Source organism: Urocitellus parryii, chromosome 4 (assembly GCF_045843805.1).
Source record: "Urocitellus parryii isolate mUroPar1 chromosome 4, mUroPar1.hap1, whole genome shotgun sequence".
Classification (NCBI taxonomy): domain Eukaryota; kingdom Metazoa; phylum Chordata; class Mammalia; order Rodentia; family Sciuridae; genus Urocitellus; species Urocitellus parryii.
This window is the reverse complement of record NC_135534.1, coordinates 138,955,097-138,974,402: the sequence shown is the minus strand read 5'-3', so window position 1 is coordinate 138,974,402 and position 19,306 is coordinate 138,955,097. Positions and strand designations below refer to the sequence as shown.

Sequence of the window (19,306 nt, the reverse complement as noted above, 5' to 3'; positions counted from 1 at the left end):
TGGCTTCATTGAAACTGGCATTGTGTTCTAAATATTGCCAAATCTTACAAAGGTATTCTCATTGTTTTTTCTTGCCTGACCTACATAATTACCAGAGATATCTATGAGGAAAGAGGAAAAAGAACAAAGCACTAAAATGCAAAATAAACAGAACCATGTGTGAGGCAGCTCACATTTGTGCATAGTTTTATGGAAACATCATACATTATTTTGTAAGGTTTAATAAAGAATTAAAAATGAATCACTCTTGAGGTTATGGAAACAAATTCCCCTTCCTTATGTCAGGTGGGAAACTTCTTATGATACCTGCTCTGTGATAGTTGCTACTCCATTAATTCTTTGAATGTGTAGTCTTAGTTCAACTACTTTCCAGTGTTAAGGATCTATTTGTATCAAAGTTTATAGATGAATGATTTTCTTCAAAAGAATTAATATAGATAGGCCTTGCTCTAATGCTAGTGTTTTTATTGAATGTTATAATATTCAAATTTTTAATTTTAACTCTGTTCAAAATTTGGAACCCCTCTGGAATTTTTTTAAATATTTCTTATAGGTACGAAAAGAATTTTATTTTGAAGGCAGAAAAAATGATGGTGAGATATGAAAACAGAAAATTACTCATCCCTGAATAATGTTAAAATTTACAATTTTTTTTTTTTTTTGCAATTGTCACAAGAATTCTTGTGGGTAGGCAGCATTGGTATTATTACTCCTATATACAAAAGTAGTAACAAGTTCAGGAAAATTAAATATGTCCTAAGGGTCACATAGTAATAGGTAATGGAGCTGGAATTCAAACCCTTTTCTTTCTTTGATTTTTTTGATTTTCAAGTTAATGTACAGTCTATTTAATTTAAAAGTGTGCCAATATTTGGCATTAGGATCCGAGCAGACAGCACTGCATACTTGAAACTGTATCACATTCTTTCCCACTGGGGGAAAAATGTGCAAAAGGAAGAGGGGAGGGAAAAAAATCTGTCCTTCCGTTTCTTCTTACTGTCAGCTGAGTTGGTTTAGTGAGTAGTTTTGCAAGAGTCGTTTCACTTTGGTTTTGGACAAAGCTGAGCCTGTACTTCAAACAAAAGGAAGCCAATTACTAACTTCTGGTTGCTAGGTGTGGCCTCCTTTCAAATCCTATAAAATCAGAAGTACAAGGCTCCACTTCTAGACTGCAACCTTCAGAGAAGAGCCTCTCTTTCGTTCTTTAGAAGAAGGTAGAAAAAAGGTAAGCCTTGATTTTGCCTTTAGATACTTGGGTTGTTTTGAAAACTTTTCCAACACCAGTAAAAACTCTTTAGATTTTTCTTTGTGTTTTTCTAAGGAGTTTGATGAACTTGAATGTTATTGCTTCTATAGAATTTGTGGCTAGTTGCATTAATATGCTTTAATAAATCTGTAAAATCACATTGGATATTTATGTACATTTTAAGAATCGAAAATTGTACTGTTTATTTTATTTAAGGAACATTTTCAAAAATATGTTAAGTTTTCTTCCTGTACTGTTGTTGAGTTACCATGGAAAAGAAGGAAAGAATGTGCCTGGCCTGTGGCAGCCTGGAAAGATTGTGTTTTTCCTTCCTTCCTCCTTGGATCCCCTGTCTCCAGGAGCTGTGTGTGTGTGTTACATGTAAATCATGCTGGAGGGGGTGCTTGGTGGGTTGGTGGTCAGAGAAACAGGGGTGTCACTGATAGGTTACAAGGAACTATTCAGTTTCATAATTTATTTTTCTCGTTTGTAAGGCAAATTAAAGAGACCTCAGAGCGGTAATTGTGCTCTTTGCAATTAACGTTTTAAAATTAATGTTATGTTTACTCATATAGTTTAAGAATGCCCACTTATTACTCATTTCATTTAAACAGGGTGTGGTCACATTCTTTCCCTGGAGTCTCTGTGTCATCGACAGGCTTTTCCAGTGCTGGTTTGAAAACCTAAGGGAAAGGAAATATTTCCTGGGTGGTGTCAGATAAGTCATCCCATGGGAATGCCAGAGGGGCCTTCAAAAAGCTCTTCTAGCTTAGCAGTATCTTGACTGTTGAATGAGCTCATGGTCACAGAACTCCTTAGGAAAACACAAAGCAAGTCTTGAGAGCTTTGCTACGTGAGAGATTATGAATCATGACCTTACAAATGTTCCTTCAAGGATTTTTCTTTTAAACATTTTAAAGGTTAATTAAATGCCTTGATTTTTAATTTTTAATGTTAGCTAATTAAGAAAGATGTGCTTTTTCTTGCTTTGGTTGTGCCTAAAATTGTGTAGACCCTTTGAAAAAGCAATGTTCTCCTCTGTCTGCAGAAAAGTATTTTGGTAGCTGTAAGAGAAGGCATGTCACAAATGATTCAAATGTGGAAAAATACTGGTTTCATAACTCTGAAATGATCTCTTACCCAGAAGTTATGTTACCGCCCTAGCCCCAGGCATCCACATCTGGCAGACACCCAACATATGATTGATGTTGACAAAATAATAACAACACTATTAGGGAACCAGCTAGAGTTTCAAGCTTATTAAGTACTTTTTCAATCAAAACATCTGCAAAGTTGATTTCAGTACATGATACTAGCTATCTAAACTGATTGTTCTTAATTCTCTCTAGAACCATTAATTTATGACTTATTTAACATCAAAGCAAAGTGAATGGGCCTATTACATTTAGTGATAAGCTATAAACTGTTTTGAAGTAAACTACTTCCTTTTCCTTTGAGTTCTGACAGATATTTATTATGAAGATCATGATAGATCCAATAGTAGCTTTCCTTCATCAGGCTAACTTGCTTCACCTCCAACCACTCAAGGTGAAATTTAAGATTGGTACTTCAGAGCTGTAATGTTTTTTTAGATACTGTTCATTCCAAGATTTATATTTTATCAATTACAACCATCTGGAGAAGTTTGATATTTTATTGGGGTCAAATTGCTAATAGAATAGAGGAAAGGAATCTAAAGTGAGGGAGGAGGGGAGCAAGAGGAACTTCTAGGAAAAGAAATCTACCAAGATATACTACATCCATGTATGAATATATCAGAGTGAATCCTGCTTATATATATGTATATAATAATGTACTAATTAAAATAATGATGAAGATATTATTATTAATAATAATAGAAGGAAAATCAATATAGTAAAACAAGTGGATGGGGGGAGAGGGAAAACTCAGCAAATTATGTTATATACAAATTTGGACTTGAGATATAATGAATTCCACTTTTATGTATAATTAAAATGCACCAGTAATAAATAAGTAAAAATGAAGAAAATCCAATTAAGGCCAGGAGTACGTTAGTTTTTAAGTTGCTATTCTATAGATGTGGATAGATGTTGATTAAACCGGTATAGATCTTTTCTAAAATCCTAGCAATGATGCATTATTTATTAATTCAATAATAGTTACAAACATACTAAATACCAGGCATTTTGCCAGGGTTAGGAGGTACATAATGAATGGTATATTTGCTCTGCTCTCATGGAATGCTTCTGGGGGCTATAAAGGAGTCATCAGAAAGGGGTAAGAGCACAATAGTTGAGCTACTGCAAAGATGAAGACAGTATGCTTTGGGAGAGCACAGAAAGTTAATCCAGTGCTGAGGACTCAATGAAGGCTTGGTGTAGGATGTGATAGGTCCTCTATGCTAAGTCCTCACTTAGAAGTAAGCAGTTAGTTAGGTGAAAGGAAGAGGGTGTGCAGGAGAAAGCACATTTCAGGCAATGGAAACTCCCTATTCAAAAAGCTGCAAGTAAAACATCTATAAACTTACATTTCATAAATTGGTTCCTCAGAATCAGGCCATTGTATAGTTTAATTGTCTTCTTCTCAAGAAAAGGAAAGGTAAGGATTTATAAAATACATAGTCAAGGAAAAAGAATGTACTAGGCCAAAGCATTTAAAAATAAACTCCCTAGTGCTGCTATGAAACCTGCTATAGTCTCCATGGTTTGGTTGTTAATGAATGTGATTTTCGAGTGTGAGTTATTAAAAATAATATTGTCCTTGATATTATTGTCTTTTGGTCACTAATTTTTAAAGCATGTAACATGTAGGAGTCAGAAGGCATGGATTTGTGTCACAATTCTGGCCACTACTAGCTACAACACTGACTGAAAATCATGCTCTATTTTCCTAGACAGAAAATGAGATTATGATGATAAAGTTGTTCCAAACAAGAGGCGATGCTACTGGCATTGCAGAATTCTGATAGTTCTTGCATGTAACCAAGACAAATCACGAAGATATCTCCTCCAGGGACACTCTCTTGTGTCAAATAAATTGCTCAAGCCTGTTAGCTTTTGTATGTTGTGTTATGCAGTTAATATAGTAATATCACTGTTGTAACCAGGAAGTTATGGTAAACCGCAGAACAAAGCTTCCTCTGTCACAAATTCTGGAAGTTGCCTTTCATAGGGCTGATAAGGATAGAAAAATAATGGGGACTCTCTTAGGACACACAAATATACAAAAATGTTCTAACCTTTAAAAAGCTACATATTTAGTCCACAGATAAACTGAGATTGGTATATAGTACTTGTTCATCAGTCAGAAGAAATGTGGAACATTATTAATTTTCTTGTAGGTCAGCCCTATGTACAAATAGCTAATTTCACCCCAAAATAGCTGATGTTCATCATGGAGATAAACTTGGTTTGAAACTCACTGGTAGCTAATTGAAACACATATTAACCTAAAATGGTTAGTAGAATAGGATCTTAAAAACCTAGTCAAGTTTTAAACATATTATTAAAAAAGAAAACCTATTTTGAACTCTTAAGTTTAAGGTGGTTTTCATACACAGTGTAAAGTACTGAATAGGCAGAGGGATTTAGTAATAAAATTGGGCCAAAATTTTGTTTTGCTGTGGTATTTGTAAGGTGTGCTATGGTTATGCAAAAATTCTGTTAATACATGAAATTTGATGAGGGCACTAAACTAGCAGACTGTGGTAAAATATGTTTCCTTTAGAGTAGTTTCTTACATCCTACCATGATCTTGTGTCTAAGCTTTGGTAAGAGCTAGAAGATGTTATTTGACAGACTCAACTTTCATTTCCCTCCCTGGTCTGTCTTGAGGATGATTTCATTCTCATGCTTTTCTCTCCTAGACTATGTTTCTAGGCCAAAAGTCCAGACTAAAATGTAGGCACTCAGAAGTTACAAGTCACAAAGCTCTCTTGTCTAAGGACACTCATGTCAAATAAATTATTCAACTCCCTTATTGTTATTTTGTGTTATGTAATTAATACAGCAATATCATTATTTTCCTAGACTTTCTCAGTGTTTTAAATTGATGTACTTTTAGTAGCACATTTGCAAATATTCTTAGTTTCTGCTTTGCTCTCTTTAGGAGTTTTTCTTCTCTAGTTGAAAAGAATAGAATTATTGAACATGTTTTTATAAGTAATAGAAAAAAAATCTTTGCCAAGTGACCAATTATATTACTTCTTCTGAGGAGTTTACTTTATTAAAAGTTTGAGTGAGATGATGAAAAAGAAATTCTGAATATTTGAAATTTTACTAGAATTGCTATGAAATGTAGGATGTGCCAATTAAACAGTTTGCATTTGAAATTTCATGTGGCAACAGCAATTGCACCAGATTAGACTATAATGGGAAGTAAAATCTTGTGCAAAACTGCACATCATGACTTTACCATAGGAAAACAGCTAAATTTATGGGTTGCTGGAGAGAAGAAAATGCATTAACTGAATGCACAATATACTGGTTTTTCACACAGATGACAAAATAGTAATTTGAACAATCCCCACGATAATTAAGTGGCAGTTGTTTCTGCTTTGGATATTATTTCCCTCAGGTATTTAATCTCATTACTTGGAAGTGCAGTCATTTTTCAGCAGGTGTGGATTGAAATACTTTGTCTGAACATGCTGTTAAGGAATCAGGTTATGAGTTTTACTCCTCATGAGTCACTTCACTTCATATCATGAATTTAAAACTGCAGAGATTATTTTTTCAACCTCCTTCACAAGAATCCATGAGAGTAGTCTCCAAAGTGATATAACAAAAGGGTGTGGAAAGAGATATCAGGGTAGATTTTCAGTATGAGCTTCTAAAATACAGCTCCAGAGAAAAAGGATCATTGATAGCATTTTGTGTGTGTGTGTGTGTGTACATGAAGAAAACAGAAGACACATTAATTTTTAACATGCATAAAGTTTTAAAAATACATATGATCCATTAAGTAAAAATATTATCACAACAGAACAATTTAAGAAATTTTATTCAAGATAAAGTTTGACATCAGGGCATGCATGTTGCAATTTCACTCCAGTGCTTCTTGTTAGAAAAAAAATATTGGTACAAAATAATCCTTGTCCAGCTTTGTGTATGTATGTGTGTGTGTGTGTGTGTGTGTGTCTGTGTGTATGTGTGTACACGAATGCGTGCATATGTGTTGAGGAAAAAACACATATGTCTAATACTTAGTTCAGATAGAAGGAAATGTGAAGATAGCAATTACTATAAGTATTGAAACCATTTTTCAACCAGAAATGGAAGAAGAAAGTGGTTGATTTGGGAAGAAATACATGGATTTTTGAGTAAATTGAGTTTTAAGTAAATCACACCTGCAGATTGTTATAGAATATTGATCTCACAAATGTAAAACTTATGCTTTTTCTCTAAGCATCCCGTGGTACAGGCCCTAATTCATCTCACACAGGTTCTCTAATCACCTACTAAGTGATCTCCAATCTTCCAACTTGTCCGTCTCTTAGTCATTTTCCATGACCTGCAATGAAGTTTCTTTCTGAAATATAAATGAAATTATGCCACTTTGTTTTTACAAGTGTATCATTTCTTTAACGCTCTGGACATACATTTGAACTTCTTTGTTTCAGCTTCTGTCAACATTTTTTGCCCCAGCAAACTTTTTTCAGCTTTCCAAATAAGATCAACTTCTCTGTTTTATTCTCGTCTACTTTCTGATAGATTAATCTTGACTCATTTCATAAAAGGCTTTGCTCAGCCAGCACTTGCCCTAAGAAGGTTAGGATTAAATATACCAAGAAAGAGTTCAGTTTCTGAGTGGAGGCTATGAGTTTCTTTTTTAGAGTTAGACCATTTAAAATACCAACACTTCATATTTATTATGCCCCTAAATACAATCCCAGCAAGTAAGCACCAGGTAACTTTATAATGCTATGTCTTGGGGATGTAAGGGGAGTGTTTGTGTGTGGTGGGTTTGTTTCATAAAGACATCTACTCATTTTCTTTCCAGACACTTCTTTGAAAATGGCAATGGTATCAGAATTCCTCAAGCAGGCCTGGTTTATTGACAACCAAGAACAGGAATATGTTGTAAGTACAATGACTTAGTTACCATATTACAATGGAATTAACACAAGTAAATGGACATTAATGTATGCCTGTCTCTCCACCATAGCAAACTGTGAAATCATCCAAAGGTGGTCCTGGGTCAGCCGTGAGCCCCTATCCTAGCTTCAACCCCTCCTCGGATGTTGAAGCTTTGCACAAAGCCATCATGGCTAAAGGTGAGTGTATCTCCTGAGGACAGCTGCTCCCCAGAACTCCAGAGTGGCTTTCCATTGGCTGTTGAATAATAGACCTGAGAGACTGGAAAGAGAATTTCATTTGAAGATAAAAGTTCTCTTTGTTGAATGAAGGTATATTTCCTTTCTTGTTACTTTGAAAAATGTGGTATAATCAATGGGATAATTGCTATAACAGGTATCCACTGAGCCCATTTCAAGCAGATACTGAATCCTGAAATCACCATTCTGATCACTTTTAGGGTTTAAACTGGGACCAAACCCTGTGACACTGAGGTCCAGGGACAATTAATTGGAGTTTCATTTTTCATTCAAATGAATGAAATGCCATCCTAAGTGCTTTAGCTTGATAGTAGTGTGGCATTTATTTCTTGGGATGATATAATTTATATTTTTTGGTTTGTTAAGAACCTCACTTGGAGCACCTTGAAAATGAATCATTTTATGTTAGTTGTTGATTATGAGGAAAATTGATTTTAAAGTCTGGAGTCTCTTTATTTCCAGGTGTGGATGAAGCAACCATTATTGACATTCTGACTAAGAGAAACAATGCTCAGCGTCAACAAATCAAGGCTGCATACCTCCAGGAAAAGGGAAAGGTAGGTTTGAAGTTTGATTTGGGTTTCATTTATGCATCATCATAGATTCTGAAGCACACTTACCTAGTTCTTCAAGTTTCTAGCTATCATTCTCCCATTATATCTGAGACTGGCATTTCAGTATTTATTCATCCATTTCATTAGAATTGATTCAAGTTTAGCAAATTAGTTGGTTTCATATGCTGGTCATCTTTGTGTAAGTTCTTTGCAGGAGTGATGTTCTATATAAGAGATAAGTCTTCAATCTGAACATAACAAATATTAAAATTAATATAGGTGACAAAGAATATATTTTGATTGAAATGCATCTTCTGCTAAATTTAAAATGAACTGAAATTTAAAGTTTGTATATAATTATTTTAGAAGTAAGCTTTGTATCTTCTACAGAAAATATGGCTATATTTTTTTTAAATTGGTGCCATTAGAAAGCTGTAAATCATTGATGTTCAATGATAGTACTTATCTGAGCAAGCAAAGCTCAATGCTTGGAAAACTTCATATTGTGTTTTTAAAGTATTCTTACTAATATTTTCTGTTGATAGACAGACTTCTGTTGTTTGAATTGTGTGATTTCTTTTCTCCCTATTCTCTAAGAAATTAAAAATAGATTCAGTAAATTTCATCTAATCTCTCTAGATCTAAAAAATGAAGATGACATTCCTTTGTCAAGGTGAAGGGAAGGAACTCTAAAAGATGGCTGTGTTTAGGATATTCTAGCAAGATGACCTAAGATCAAGTATCACCACATTGCTATAGAAGCTAGCACCTAACTTCTTCTAAACTTTCTTATAGCCCCTGGATGAAGTGCTGAAGAAAGCCCTTACAGGTCACCTGGAAGAAGTTGTTTTAGCTCTGCTGAAAACTCCAGCCCAATTTGATGCAGATGAGCTCCGTGCTGCCATGAAGGTAACCCTCCTGATTAGGCAAAACTCCTTTCTTAGGACAGTAAATGGAGCAAGTCTGCTTATTCCTAGCATCACCTCTTCAATATCTAGTACAGTGTATGTCAATCAGTGGGAGCTCAGTGAATTAGTAAATCAATGATCCAGTAAATATAAATTAGTAGAGAAAAAATAAATGTTGGCACTAATATCCTTCTTGAACATCATCTAAATCAAATATCTGCATTTTTATGTCTTTACCTGAAATATTGGTTTTTAAACCCAATTTGTTTTAGAGGCATACAGTAAATAGAATTTATCATAATTATTAAAAATCACAGGTGAAATTGACATGATTAAATTCAAACAACTTAAATTCAAATTCAATTAAAAAAATCTGGTTGATCCTCTTGAATCCAGATTTGTATATGTTTTTCCTTTTCTCTTCTTTCAATTCAGGGACTTGGAACTGATGAAGACACTCTGATTGAAATTTTGGCATCAAGAAATAATAGAGAAATAAGAGAAATTAACAGAGTCTACAGAGATGGTAAGTTGTAGTGTCCAACAGTCCAAGTGTGCTCCTGGGAAAGGAATTCTGATACATTATCTTAAAATTAAATGCTGATGTTGGTTGTGCAGGCTTTGGAAAGCCTACCTATTAAAATGTGTCTTTACTGTTTTGCACATGTCTACTGAAAGCATACATTGTTATCAGGCAGCATTCAATGTCTAGGGTGCTGATATCCCAGGTCCCAGGTCACATGGGGCTGGCATTTAATAGAAAATGTCCATCCAGAACTAATGGGCTCAAGTTATTAGGATGGAGACCTTAATTCAGAGCACTGTGTTCTGAGAGTTATTTCATAAAAATGGTCCAGTATTATTTTTTTATTTTTGAGAAGAGTATGTAATAAAACATCTTCAAAAATATTGTTCACCTGTCTTTGACAAGGTAAAGAATTAGGTACTTTTAATTCTATGTTGCAAACCTTAACTTTACCATTATGAACATAAATGATTCCCATACTCTTTATCTCAATTAGATTCATGGTATAGAGAGACCAACCATGACTCATTTTACCTATTCAGTGAAATATCTCATTTAAATGACATGCTCCCCACTAATAAGAGGATACCCACATATCAGTTACTATTTTCCTTTTCTTTCCCCAAACCAATACATGACTTCTTCCATTAGATATCTTCCTCCCTTGTTCTCATATCAAGCCCTGAAAGCCCAAAAGTTCTTATACATTGTTTTTAGAACAATATAATAAAAGTATGAAAGCAAGAAGATTTTAACTTAATTTTTGAAATGTTTATGTCATTACAGATGTTTTTACCTTATATCTATTTATCAGTGATAATAATCAAAAGGAACATTGTTATTAATTTTTGTTTGATAAAGCATATTTCATAAAGATAAACATCCATATTTCTCCATTATGATGAAGATTAGTCCATTGATAGCTTATTAAATTGCTATGTTTCTCGTCAATTACAAAGTCAGCTAATTTTTTTTTCTATTACAGCATGATTTTGTACAGTTAATGTGTGTATATAGACAGGTTAAAATATCTGTATACACATACATACATCATTAAGCTATATTGCATACAAGATAGTTACACTTTTTAAAGTAAATAAATAATTTATGCTGAAGTATTTTTGTTTTATTCTTTTAAATACCTGCTCTATTCACTATATTGCTTAATTCTGGCATACTTTTATTTCAGAATTATTTGATAAATGTGTAAATTATTCTTGTTAGATAAAACTTTTTGACTCTGGGTTTTCATTCACAGTGTTATTCAGATTGCTTCCAAAGCCCTACAGGAAATAATTTATTTATTTGTTGTCATTAGCTATACATGACAGTAGAACGCATTTTGACTCACTGTACACAAATGGAGCAGAACTTTTCATTTATCTGGTTGTACACAATGCAGCCACGCCTTTTGTGCAATCCTACATGTACATAGAGTAATAATGTCCATCTCTTTCACCAGCTTTCTCACTGTCACCTCCTCTCCCTTTCCCTCACTCCTCTCTGCCCAATGCAAAGTTCCTCCATTCGTCCCTTGTTCACTTTCCCACATCATTATGTATCAGCATTCACTTATCAGAGAAAACATCTGGCCTTTGATTTTGTGGGATTGGCTTACTTTGCTTAGCACGATATTTTCCAGCTCTATCCATTTACCTGCAAATGCCATAATTTCATTCTTTTTTAAGTAATATTTCATTGTGTCTATAAACCAAGGTTTCTTTATCCACGCATCTATTGAAGGGCATCTAGGTTGGTTAGGAAATCAAGTTCATTATCTAAAATTTCACCTGTTCTAATTTCTCAAATTTTATTCAAAAATGATAATAATTTGAAATATGTTTCATAAGTCAATGGACATTGTGGCAATTATAAGTCGTAAGCCAATACATATCAGATATGGTTATTCTATTAATAGAACTATTGTTTTTCAATAGCTTACTAAAAACCCTATTTTTCTTATTTCTTAGAACTGAAAAGAGATCTTGCCAAAGACATCACCTCGGACACATCTGGAGACTTTCGGAATGCTTTGCTTTCTCTTGCTAAGGTATAACAAATACTTTGGGAAATTCCTCTGCTCTTTCATTAACAGTAAAATCTGATATTTGAACCCTCTCTAGAAATAACTAATTAACTGTTTATCTTTATTTTCTTTTTTTAATTAATACTATTTTAATTGATAAATCATAATTGCATTTAAGGATACATTGTGATGTTTTATATATGTATACATGTGGGATTATTAAATCAAGCTAAATAGTATACTCATTACCTTGATTACCTATCCTTTTTTTATGGTGAAACATTTGAAATTTACTCTCTTAGTTACTTAGAAATATACACTACATTTTCATTGACTATGGTCACCTTACTATGCAATAGTTCCCCAAACTTACGCTTCCAGTCTGAAACTTAGTACTCCTGGGTCAATATCCTCCCTTCCCCCTAACTCTGGTAACCATCTACTCTCCACTTCTGTGAGTTCAGCTTTTTAAAATTCTACGTCTAACTGAGGTCATGTGGTATTTATCTTTCTGTGCCTGGCTTATTTCACTTAGTATGGTGCCCCTCACTTTCATCCATGTTTTCACAAAAGACAAGATTCTCTTTTGACTCTTTTCTCAAAAATTATTATGTGTCCGAGTTCAAGGGAATTAAGTAAATCATGTGATTACTTAAAGCTTATGATAGAATGAGACTTATTTTTTTCTTTTTAGGGTGACAGATGTGAAGATTTGGGCGTGAACGAAGACTTGGCTGATACAGATGCCAGGGTAAGCAAGGGCTCAGCCAATATTGCTGCAGTAGGTCTTCTTACACTGCACAGGTCACCCTGTGTGACATCAGGGTTCAGATCTGCTGAGAAGCCAGTGGTTCCTTAACATTCCTTCCCTGAATGAGATACAGCTTCCTGGTTCAAGACTGAAAATATGGTCTTTAAGTTTTCAATGGATCTCATACAGCCAGAGAGGATTAAAAGAGAACAATGAGAATTTTTGTTTGTTTGTTTTCCAAGAATTGATTTATTGAGAACAATTCTAAATTTTCATTTTATCAAGTATAAGAAAGGGAAGAAAAATTTTTAAGTTCAAAATATAAAACAGTAAGCACATCTAACATTCTTTTAACAGTGATTATGAAATGGTTTACAGGTGCAAATTTATATTCTAAAATTTTTGCAGTGATATTATAAATACAATTTAAATTATAATATCAAAGCTATGTCATTGAAAACATACTATTGCATACCATTCAATGAAGTTACCTTTATTTATGCAGTAAACCATTGTTGATGTTAGAAAAAAGCAGAACATTTCAGATCTGGAATTTCCATTTAAAAAAAAACCCAATTATTTGCATTATGCTTTCCCAACACAATGAGTCATTAAGGAAAAAAAAAACTTATTTGTCCACCCACATCAACATATTGTACCAGTACATGATCTTGCAATAGGCACTAATTAGCTTTTTGTTTAATTAAATGCATACGTAGCAGATCATTTTGCTTGAAAAGTTCAAAATAACTTTTTATTGAAAGTTTGATTGTTTAAACAGAAATTTTACAAGCATATAAAAGAACTAGAGTGAGCACTTGAATAATTGCCCATGATAAAAATTATTCTTGTTTGCTTGTGACATTTCTGAATATGTTTTCCATTTTAAGACTCTCAGGGCACTTAGATGTATATTTATAGAGGCTACATGGATTAGTGTGACCCAGGAGGATGATAGTAATTAACATTTCAAAGTTAACAGAGCATACTTATGACAATGGGGCAGGGGATTATCTATTTCATTTACAAAAGATGAAAATTTGTGGTTCAGTAAAGTTAAATTATTTGCCTAAGCTTAAATAGCCTTTAAATTTTCAGAGTCAGCATTTGAATCTTAGAAATTGTAATATCAAAACACCTGATCTAGCTTATGGTTAATTTATTGATTTACAAGTACCATTTAATGATAATTACTTTGAATAGTAGAGTGAGAATCTTTTAAAGAGAGTTACTTGAAGAGGTCTTGATGTGCAGCATAATCTTAAGGCAATGTAATTCTGCAAACATGTGTTCTGCACATATATTCTTGTCTCTAGGGTTTACACGGGACCTTGAGAGAGTTAGTGGCAGACATGACAAACAAAATAGGTCCCTGTCATTGAGGAATGTGCAGTCTTCTTCTGGCATCCTCCGATTGTATTGAGCACAGAGCAACTGTCTAGAAAAGCTTTGGGGAAAATCTACCATCCTGATGGACACAACATTTTGGCAGTCAAGCATTTATCTATTGTGTTTCTTGACAGGCCTTATATGAAGCAGGAGAAAGGAGAAAGGGGACAGATGTGAATGTGTTCAATACCATTCTTACCTCAAGAAGCTATCCCCATCTTCGTAGAGGTAACAAGAAAAATATTGTTATGGTATCAGTTCATGGAAAATGGAATTTTTTTTCACTGAGGACATATAGAGCAGGGAAAGAGAAAAGTCTTATTCAGGTCCCTCCTATATCATATGGTACGGTGCTCCTGACCCAATACAGCTATTTGCCCATTTTTACAATGTATTGGAAATACATTTTGCATCTTTGGCACGTGGAACATTGTTTATTTTCACAATTTCTATTCTCCCCAATGATTTGGCTTAGATATGATTAAAAATACCCATATAATGGAACAAAACAAAAGTTACAACAAAACCAAGCAAAACAAACCAAAACACTTGGGGGTAAAAGAAGAAAAGATTACACAGGCATTACAGAAAACAAAAGTTAAAACAAAACCAAACAAAGCTCAAAAAGAATTTTGACCTTTCAGCACAAGACTTGCTCTGAGCCCAACAGTAGTCAAGGCAAGAGTAGTACCATAATGTCTATCTAAAGCTCATTATCTTATTATAACACATTGATTTCTAATGCTAAACAAGAGAAAATCACCGTACAGATCTTTATATGGGGGAACATCCATTTGCTTTGGCATGTAATTCTGCTGTAGTAAGTGTTATGTATCATTTCTAATAACTGTTAACACTTGCAAACTTTTCCCCAAATATACAGGAGCACCAAAATGGCCACATGGGTTACATTCCTAGGAGGAGATGAAGTATTCATATTATGCTGATTTGTATGAATAGTTTTTAAAGTGTGGCTGGAGTTTAGCCAACCCTAGAATTTCCTTGAATCAGTTACCCTGATTTTGCTAGACTTTTTTAAAGGATAATTCGTATGTACCTTAATTTAAATTTAATGTTCAGTTTTTCAGAAATACACCAAATACAGCAAACATGACATGAACAAAGTCCTGGATCTGGAGATGAAGGGTGACATTGAGAAGTGCCTTACAGCCATTGGTATGTAGTCCTGGGCTTCAAAGAAATTTCTAACTAGGAGCTGTGTTTTTAATGTTGCCTAATATGTCAAACAAACAAACAAAGCACCAACCTTGAGAGGTGATACATCCAGTTTCAGATAGAGGCTACTTGTAAGACTGACAGAGAAGCAACAGATACTATTTCCCTTTTCAAAAACATGGAGAAGTAGAATGTACTTATGGAATAACTACTTATGCCAAGCGGTACACTAAGATGGACACACTGCTGGGCAGTCAAGAATGGTCACCAAAGGCATGGGATTTGGAATTAGATAAATATATATTCAAATTTTATTCTACCATTTGTTAGTTGTATGTTCTTGGGCAAGCCTAGGAGAATCTGATTTAGCAGTTTGAAGTTGGCTTCTGAAAATTTGAGTGTTAAAAAGTCTTCTAGATTATTGAGATGACCATTAGAGTAAAAGAATCTGTGTTCTCAAAAAGTGTTGCTCAAATTTTACCTTGCTTATGGTTGAATACCCTGGGAATTGTGTTAACATGCAGATCCTGATTCAGTAGGTTCTGCATTTCTAACAAGCCTCTGGTAGATAGCAATGTTGTAGGTCCATGGATCTCCCTTGGAATAGCAAATAAAGAAAACTCAAAAAAAAAAAAAAAAAAAGACCTGTGCTAGTATTTTGTTTGAGCATCTTCTTTATATTTAAAGCTTGTTGTATTTCAGGACTTTAAAAAAATGTTCTTATTACAAATGATTCAAATACTTACTTGTAGGCTTTAAATACTTGCTTGTTCCCCTGTGTGCACTGAGAGTTTATTTGGGATAGCTCTAACTCTTGAAGTTGCAGTTGGGATGAATTAAATATAATTAGGAAATAGTTGATATTTTCAGGGGAAAGAATACTCAGAACCACCATCTAGAGAGTTACAATATCTTTCTTTAAAGTGAATGTCTCATATTGGGATGGGAAAGAACTAGAGGTAGATGGAAACCTATTGGCAAAACTCTCTATTCCTGTTTCTTTCATATGCATCTTTCTTCTGTGATGAATATATCAACTAAAACTCATCTCTCTTGCAGTGAAGTGTGCCACAAGCAAACCAGCTTTCTTTGCTGAGAAGCTTCATCTGGCCATGAAGGTACCATCCACTCATATACTTTGCTTAGAGAATAAATGTATTAGCAGGTAGAATAGAAAACCTAATATTGTTTGAAAATCGGAGTTAATATCTTCTCACTGAAGAGAATCTTTTTTCTATTCAGTGCAAGAGAAAATCTACCACTTTATTTGTGTTAGATTTGGTGCATTTTTAAAAATACATGGATGTGGTTGTAATGGCAGCTTGTAAGTGATTTATGGCTGATTTGTGACTTGCAAAATTTGAGACACCAAGGGAAGGGTGATATACCTTCCCTTTTAATGTGTGATTTTAGTAGCCTACTTCCACTAAAGTTGTGTTTTATAATCTTCCATTTTCTTTTCATTTTTCTTTTTTATTATGCTGTCTTTCATGCCATGAATTAATAGTGAATCTTTTAAAATGTCATCCCATGGTTACAGAAGTAGAAGGTGTTACTAAGATGAATTTGAGATAGTTAAAACTATATCACTTTAACTTTACTGTCTAACATGCACAGTATTATACAGGATACCAGCTCTATATTTTCATTTTGAGTTCTCAAATGGATAGTTATGAAGTTATCTTTGTTTACTCTTTGTATTCCAAAATGAGGAGGTCTTCAGAGAAATATAGGGACAGAGGGTTTCTAACCATTCCAATACTACTAAGGGATCCTGGGAGATGGTAGACATGTTAGGCATGCCTAACACAGAATGTCAGGTACTAGTATAGGGTACTTAGCACATTTGCTGCCACCATGCCTGCCACTGTCCGTGTGGTATTTAGATGGGTAATGATGACTACTTGGCATTAAAGGAGAGCAAAAAGGGACATGTGCCCCAGACTTCAGAAACCACGTAGGTTCGCTGTCAGCTAACCTAAGACCTGAACCTGAGTATACATGAGCTGGGTAAGGACAAGGGTAGATGATAAGGGGATGGTCCAAGAAAGGAAACGGCACATCCTTAAGCTTGGAAGCAGATAGTAGCACAACTCTTTTCAAGTGGCAAATATCGTCAGAGTGATGATGCACAGTGGAAGAGGTTGTGCAGTCAAGCAGGATATTGTAAGGCTGATAAAATGAATGGATGAAAACTGAGAGCAACAGGAGACTGATGAAGTATTTTAACTAGATGAGTTAGATGATCTTAGTCACAATTTTGTAAAAATGCTCTTTATTTGCAATTGTTGGATGGTTCAGACCTAGGAAAGACTGACTGGTAGAAGGGCAGTTAGGAGGTTGAAAAGCTCTAATCAGGCAGCTGGTTTCTTTTAATTTCATTACCACTTGTCTGGGTACCCCCGTGTGTGTGTGTTGTAAGAATAGAGAGGTAGTTTCTCCATAGGGATTCACTTTAAAATCCCTCTTTAATGAGAGTTCCTTCTGAATACAATACAAGAAATGGCACATTTTTTTTTTTATAGGGTGCTGGAACCCGTCATAAGACGTTGATCAGAGTTATGGTCTCCCGTTCTGAAATCGACATGAATGAAATCAAAGCATACTATCAGAAGATGTATGGTATCTCTCTGTGCCAAGCCATTCTGGTATGTAGTGCTTTTTATAGTCTCACCTCCACAAATGAAATTTCTTTTAGGATCATCTTCAAAAGAAGAACTGACTAAATACATAATTAAATCTGTATAAAACTTAAAATTTTATTTTCTGAGATAAGGAAAATTATTTGCCTGTTATTTAAGTAACTGATTTTTTCACATTTCTTTCTTATATTAGCTCTAGATTTACATTAACATTTTGTCTAGCATTTATAGGTTCATAGTGTGGCTGGAAGAGGTTTTTATGTTTCTTCAAATAGAAGTATTCAAATATCATTGTAATAACTTATTTTATTTTTTAAATGACAAAAACAAAAAAAGAGATAACTCATTGTATCCATAAATTTCATATATAAGATTAATTCAGTATATCTAGGTGAATACTTTGTCAATAAACTTTCACTGGCAAAATCTACTCACTAGTAATGGAGAACTAGTACATTTTTCAATTTAAATCATGAAAATGTTTACTTGCTCTTGATAAATATTCAAAATATTTCAGAATTTTTACCAGCATAGACATCATGATTTATTTTACAATTAAAATATGTCAGAAGATAAAAGGCTTATTATTAAAAATATTTTAATTAATTTTATCATGGTAAAATGTATAAAATATATGTTAAAGTTACCTCATTTGGATGTTGAAATATAAGACAGAAAGAAAAGTCAAGGATTTTGAACATATTGAAAGATTGATAACTATTTAAATTAACACTGTTATTTGTATCCAATAACCAAAAACTACAAATAAAAAGTGAGTGATTCTGGTGAGTGAATCAAAATATTTTTCTCATATATATGAGGTTATATTTGTAATACTTTATTCAATCCCGTATAATGCATTTAACCCTTAGATAAAAATGGCTCTAACATATAACATAATCAACTCAGGGAAGTTTATAATTTGAATCTTGAAAGCCTTTGCTTTTTGTACAACAATCCACACTTACCAGATTTTGGCTGTACATATTATTTAATTATACATACAGTATTTGATTATAGATCCCAGATCACGGATGTACTGCAATGTATGATATAGTCTGTAAATATGCAATTTTTCTACAATTAAAAATATATTGTTTAAGATTTTGCATAGCACTAAGGGTACACTATTTTTGAATCAACAGGATGAAACCAAGGGAGATTATGAAAAAATCCTGGTGGCCCTTTGTGGAGGAAACTAAACAATCCATGATGTTCTCAAGCCTTCTCATCAAAAGATTGCTGAATTGTAGCTTTTCATTCTGTAACAGGGTTAACTAGGAAGGTTTGCTCAGTGGGATTACAGTCTTGCTACCTATTTTCTGAAATATATAGCCTATAAGTCATTTTTATATCACAACTCTGTATAGTAGAGAGAAACTTTTTTTTAAAAAAATGTTTACCTTAAACCCTAAAACCCCATAAACAAGTTGTTCTGGTAACTACCTGAGAAAGGTACAAGTAATTGAAAATAAAGTGTTACAAGACAATTGGTGTCATTGGCTCTTTATTCTGATTTTCTTTTATGTGTAATGCAGAGATTTAATTTGGTATCAAGGGACTGGAGCCTGAATGCTAATTGACAATTATTTAATGAAATCATTTTCACAGGCTAAATTGAAGAAAATATTAATGGAGTTGGAAAATGAGCTCCTTAACATTTTGTCATCTGAGTACAGATTACCAAGAGGCTGTCTGGATTTCTATTGCACCAACATTATAATTGACATCTGCAATATTTCATGGAGTAGTATAAAAATGAAATGGCAACA

At 33.8% G+C, this 19,306-nt stretch overlaps 1 protein-coding gene across 1 annotated transcript; it reads left to right on the top strand.

Moving 5' to 3' along the window:
• Window positions 1-1,013: 1,013 nt before the first annotated feature.
• Window positions 1,014-19,024, top strand: Anxa1 (annexin A1). The gene is made up of 13 exons (XM_026389254.2): window positions 1,014-1,225; window positions 7,229-7,308; window positions 7,394-7,502; window positions 8,025-8,119; window positions 8,912-9,025; window positions 9,460-9,550; window positions 11,521-11,600; window positions 12,271-12,327; window positions 13,851-13,944; window positions 14,797-14,892; window positions 15,952-16,010; window positions 17,418-17,540; window positions 18,680-19,024. Exons 2-13 carry the CDS (start codon window positions 7,243-7,245, stop codon window positions 18,734-18,736), a joined length of 1,041 nt encoding a protein of 346 aa, XP_026245039.1. The 5' UTR covers window positions 1,014-1,225; window positions 7,229-7,242; the 3' UTR covers window positions 18,737-19,024.
• Window positions 19,025-19,306: the final 282 nt, after the last annotated feature.

Coding starts and splice junctions, on each gene's coding strand:
- Anxa1 (XM_026389254.2), top strand. CDS start 7,243: ATGGCAATGGTATCAGAATTCCTCAAGCAGGCCTGGTTTATTGACAAC. Junction 8,120..8,911: donor ACCTCCAGGAAAAGGGAAAG/GTAGGTTTGAAG, acceptor ACTTTCTTATAG/CCCCTGGATGAAGTGCTGAA. Junction 14,893..15,951: donor GAAGTGCCTTACAGCCATTG/GTATGTAGTCCT, acceptor TCTCTCTTGCAG/TGAAGTGTGCCACAAGCAAA.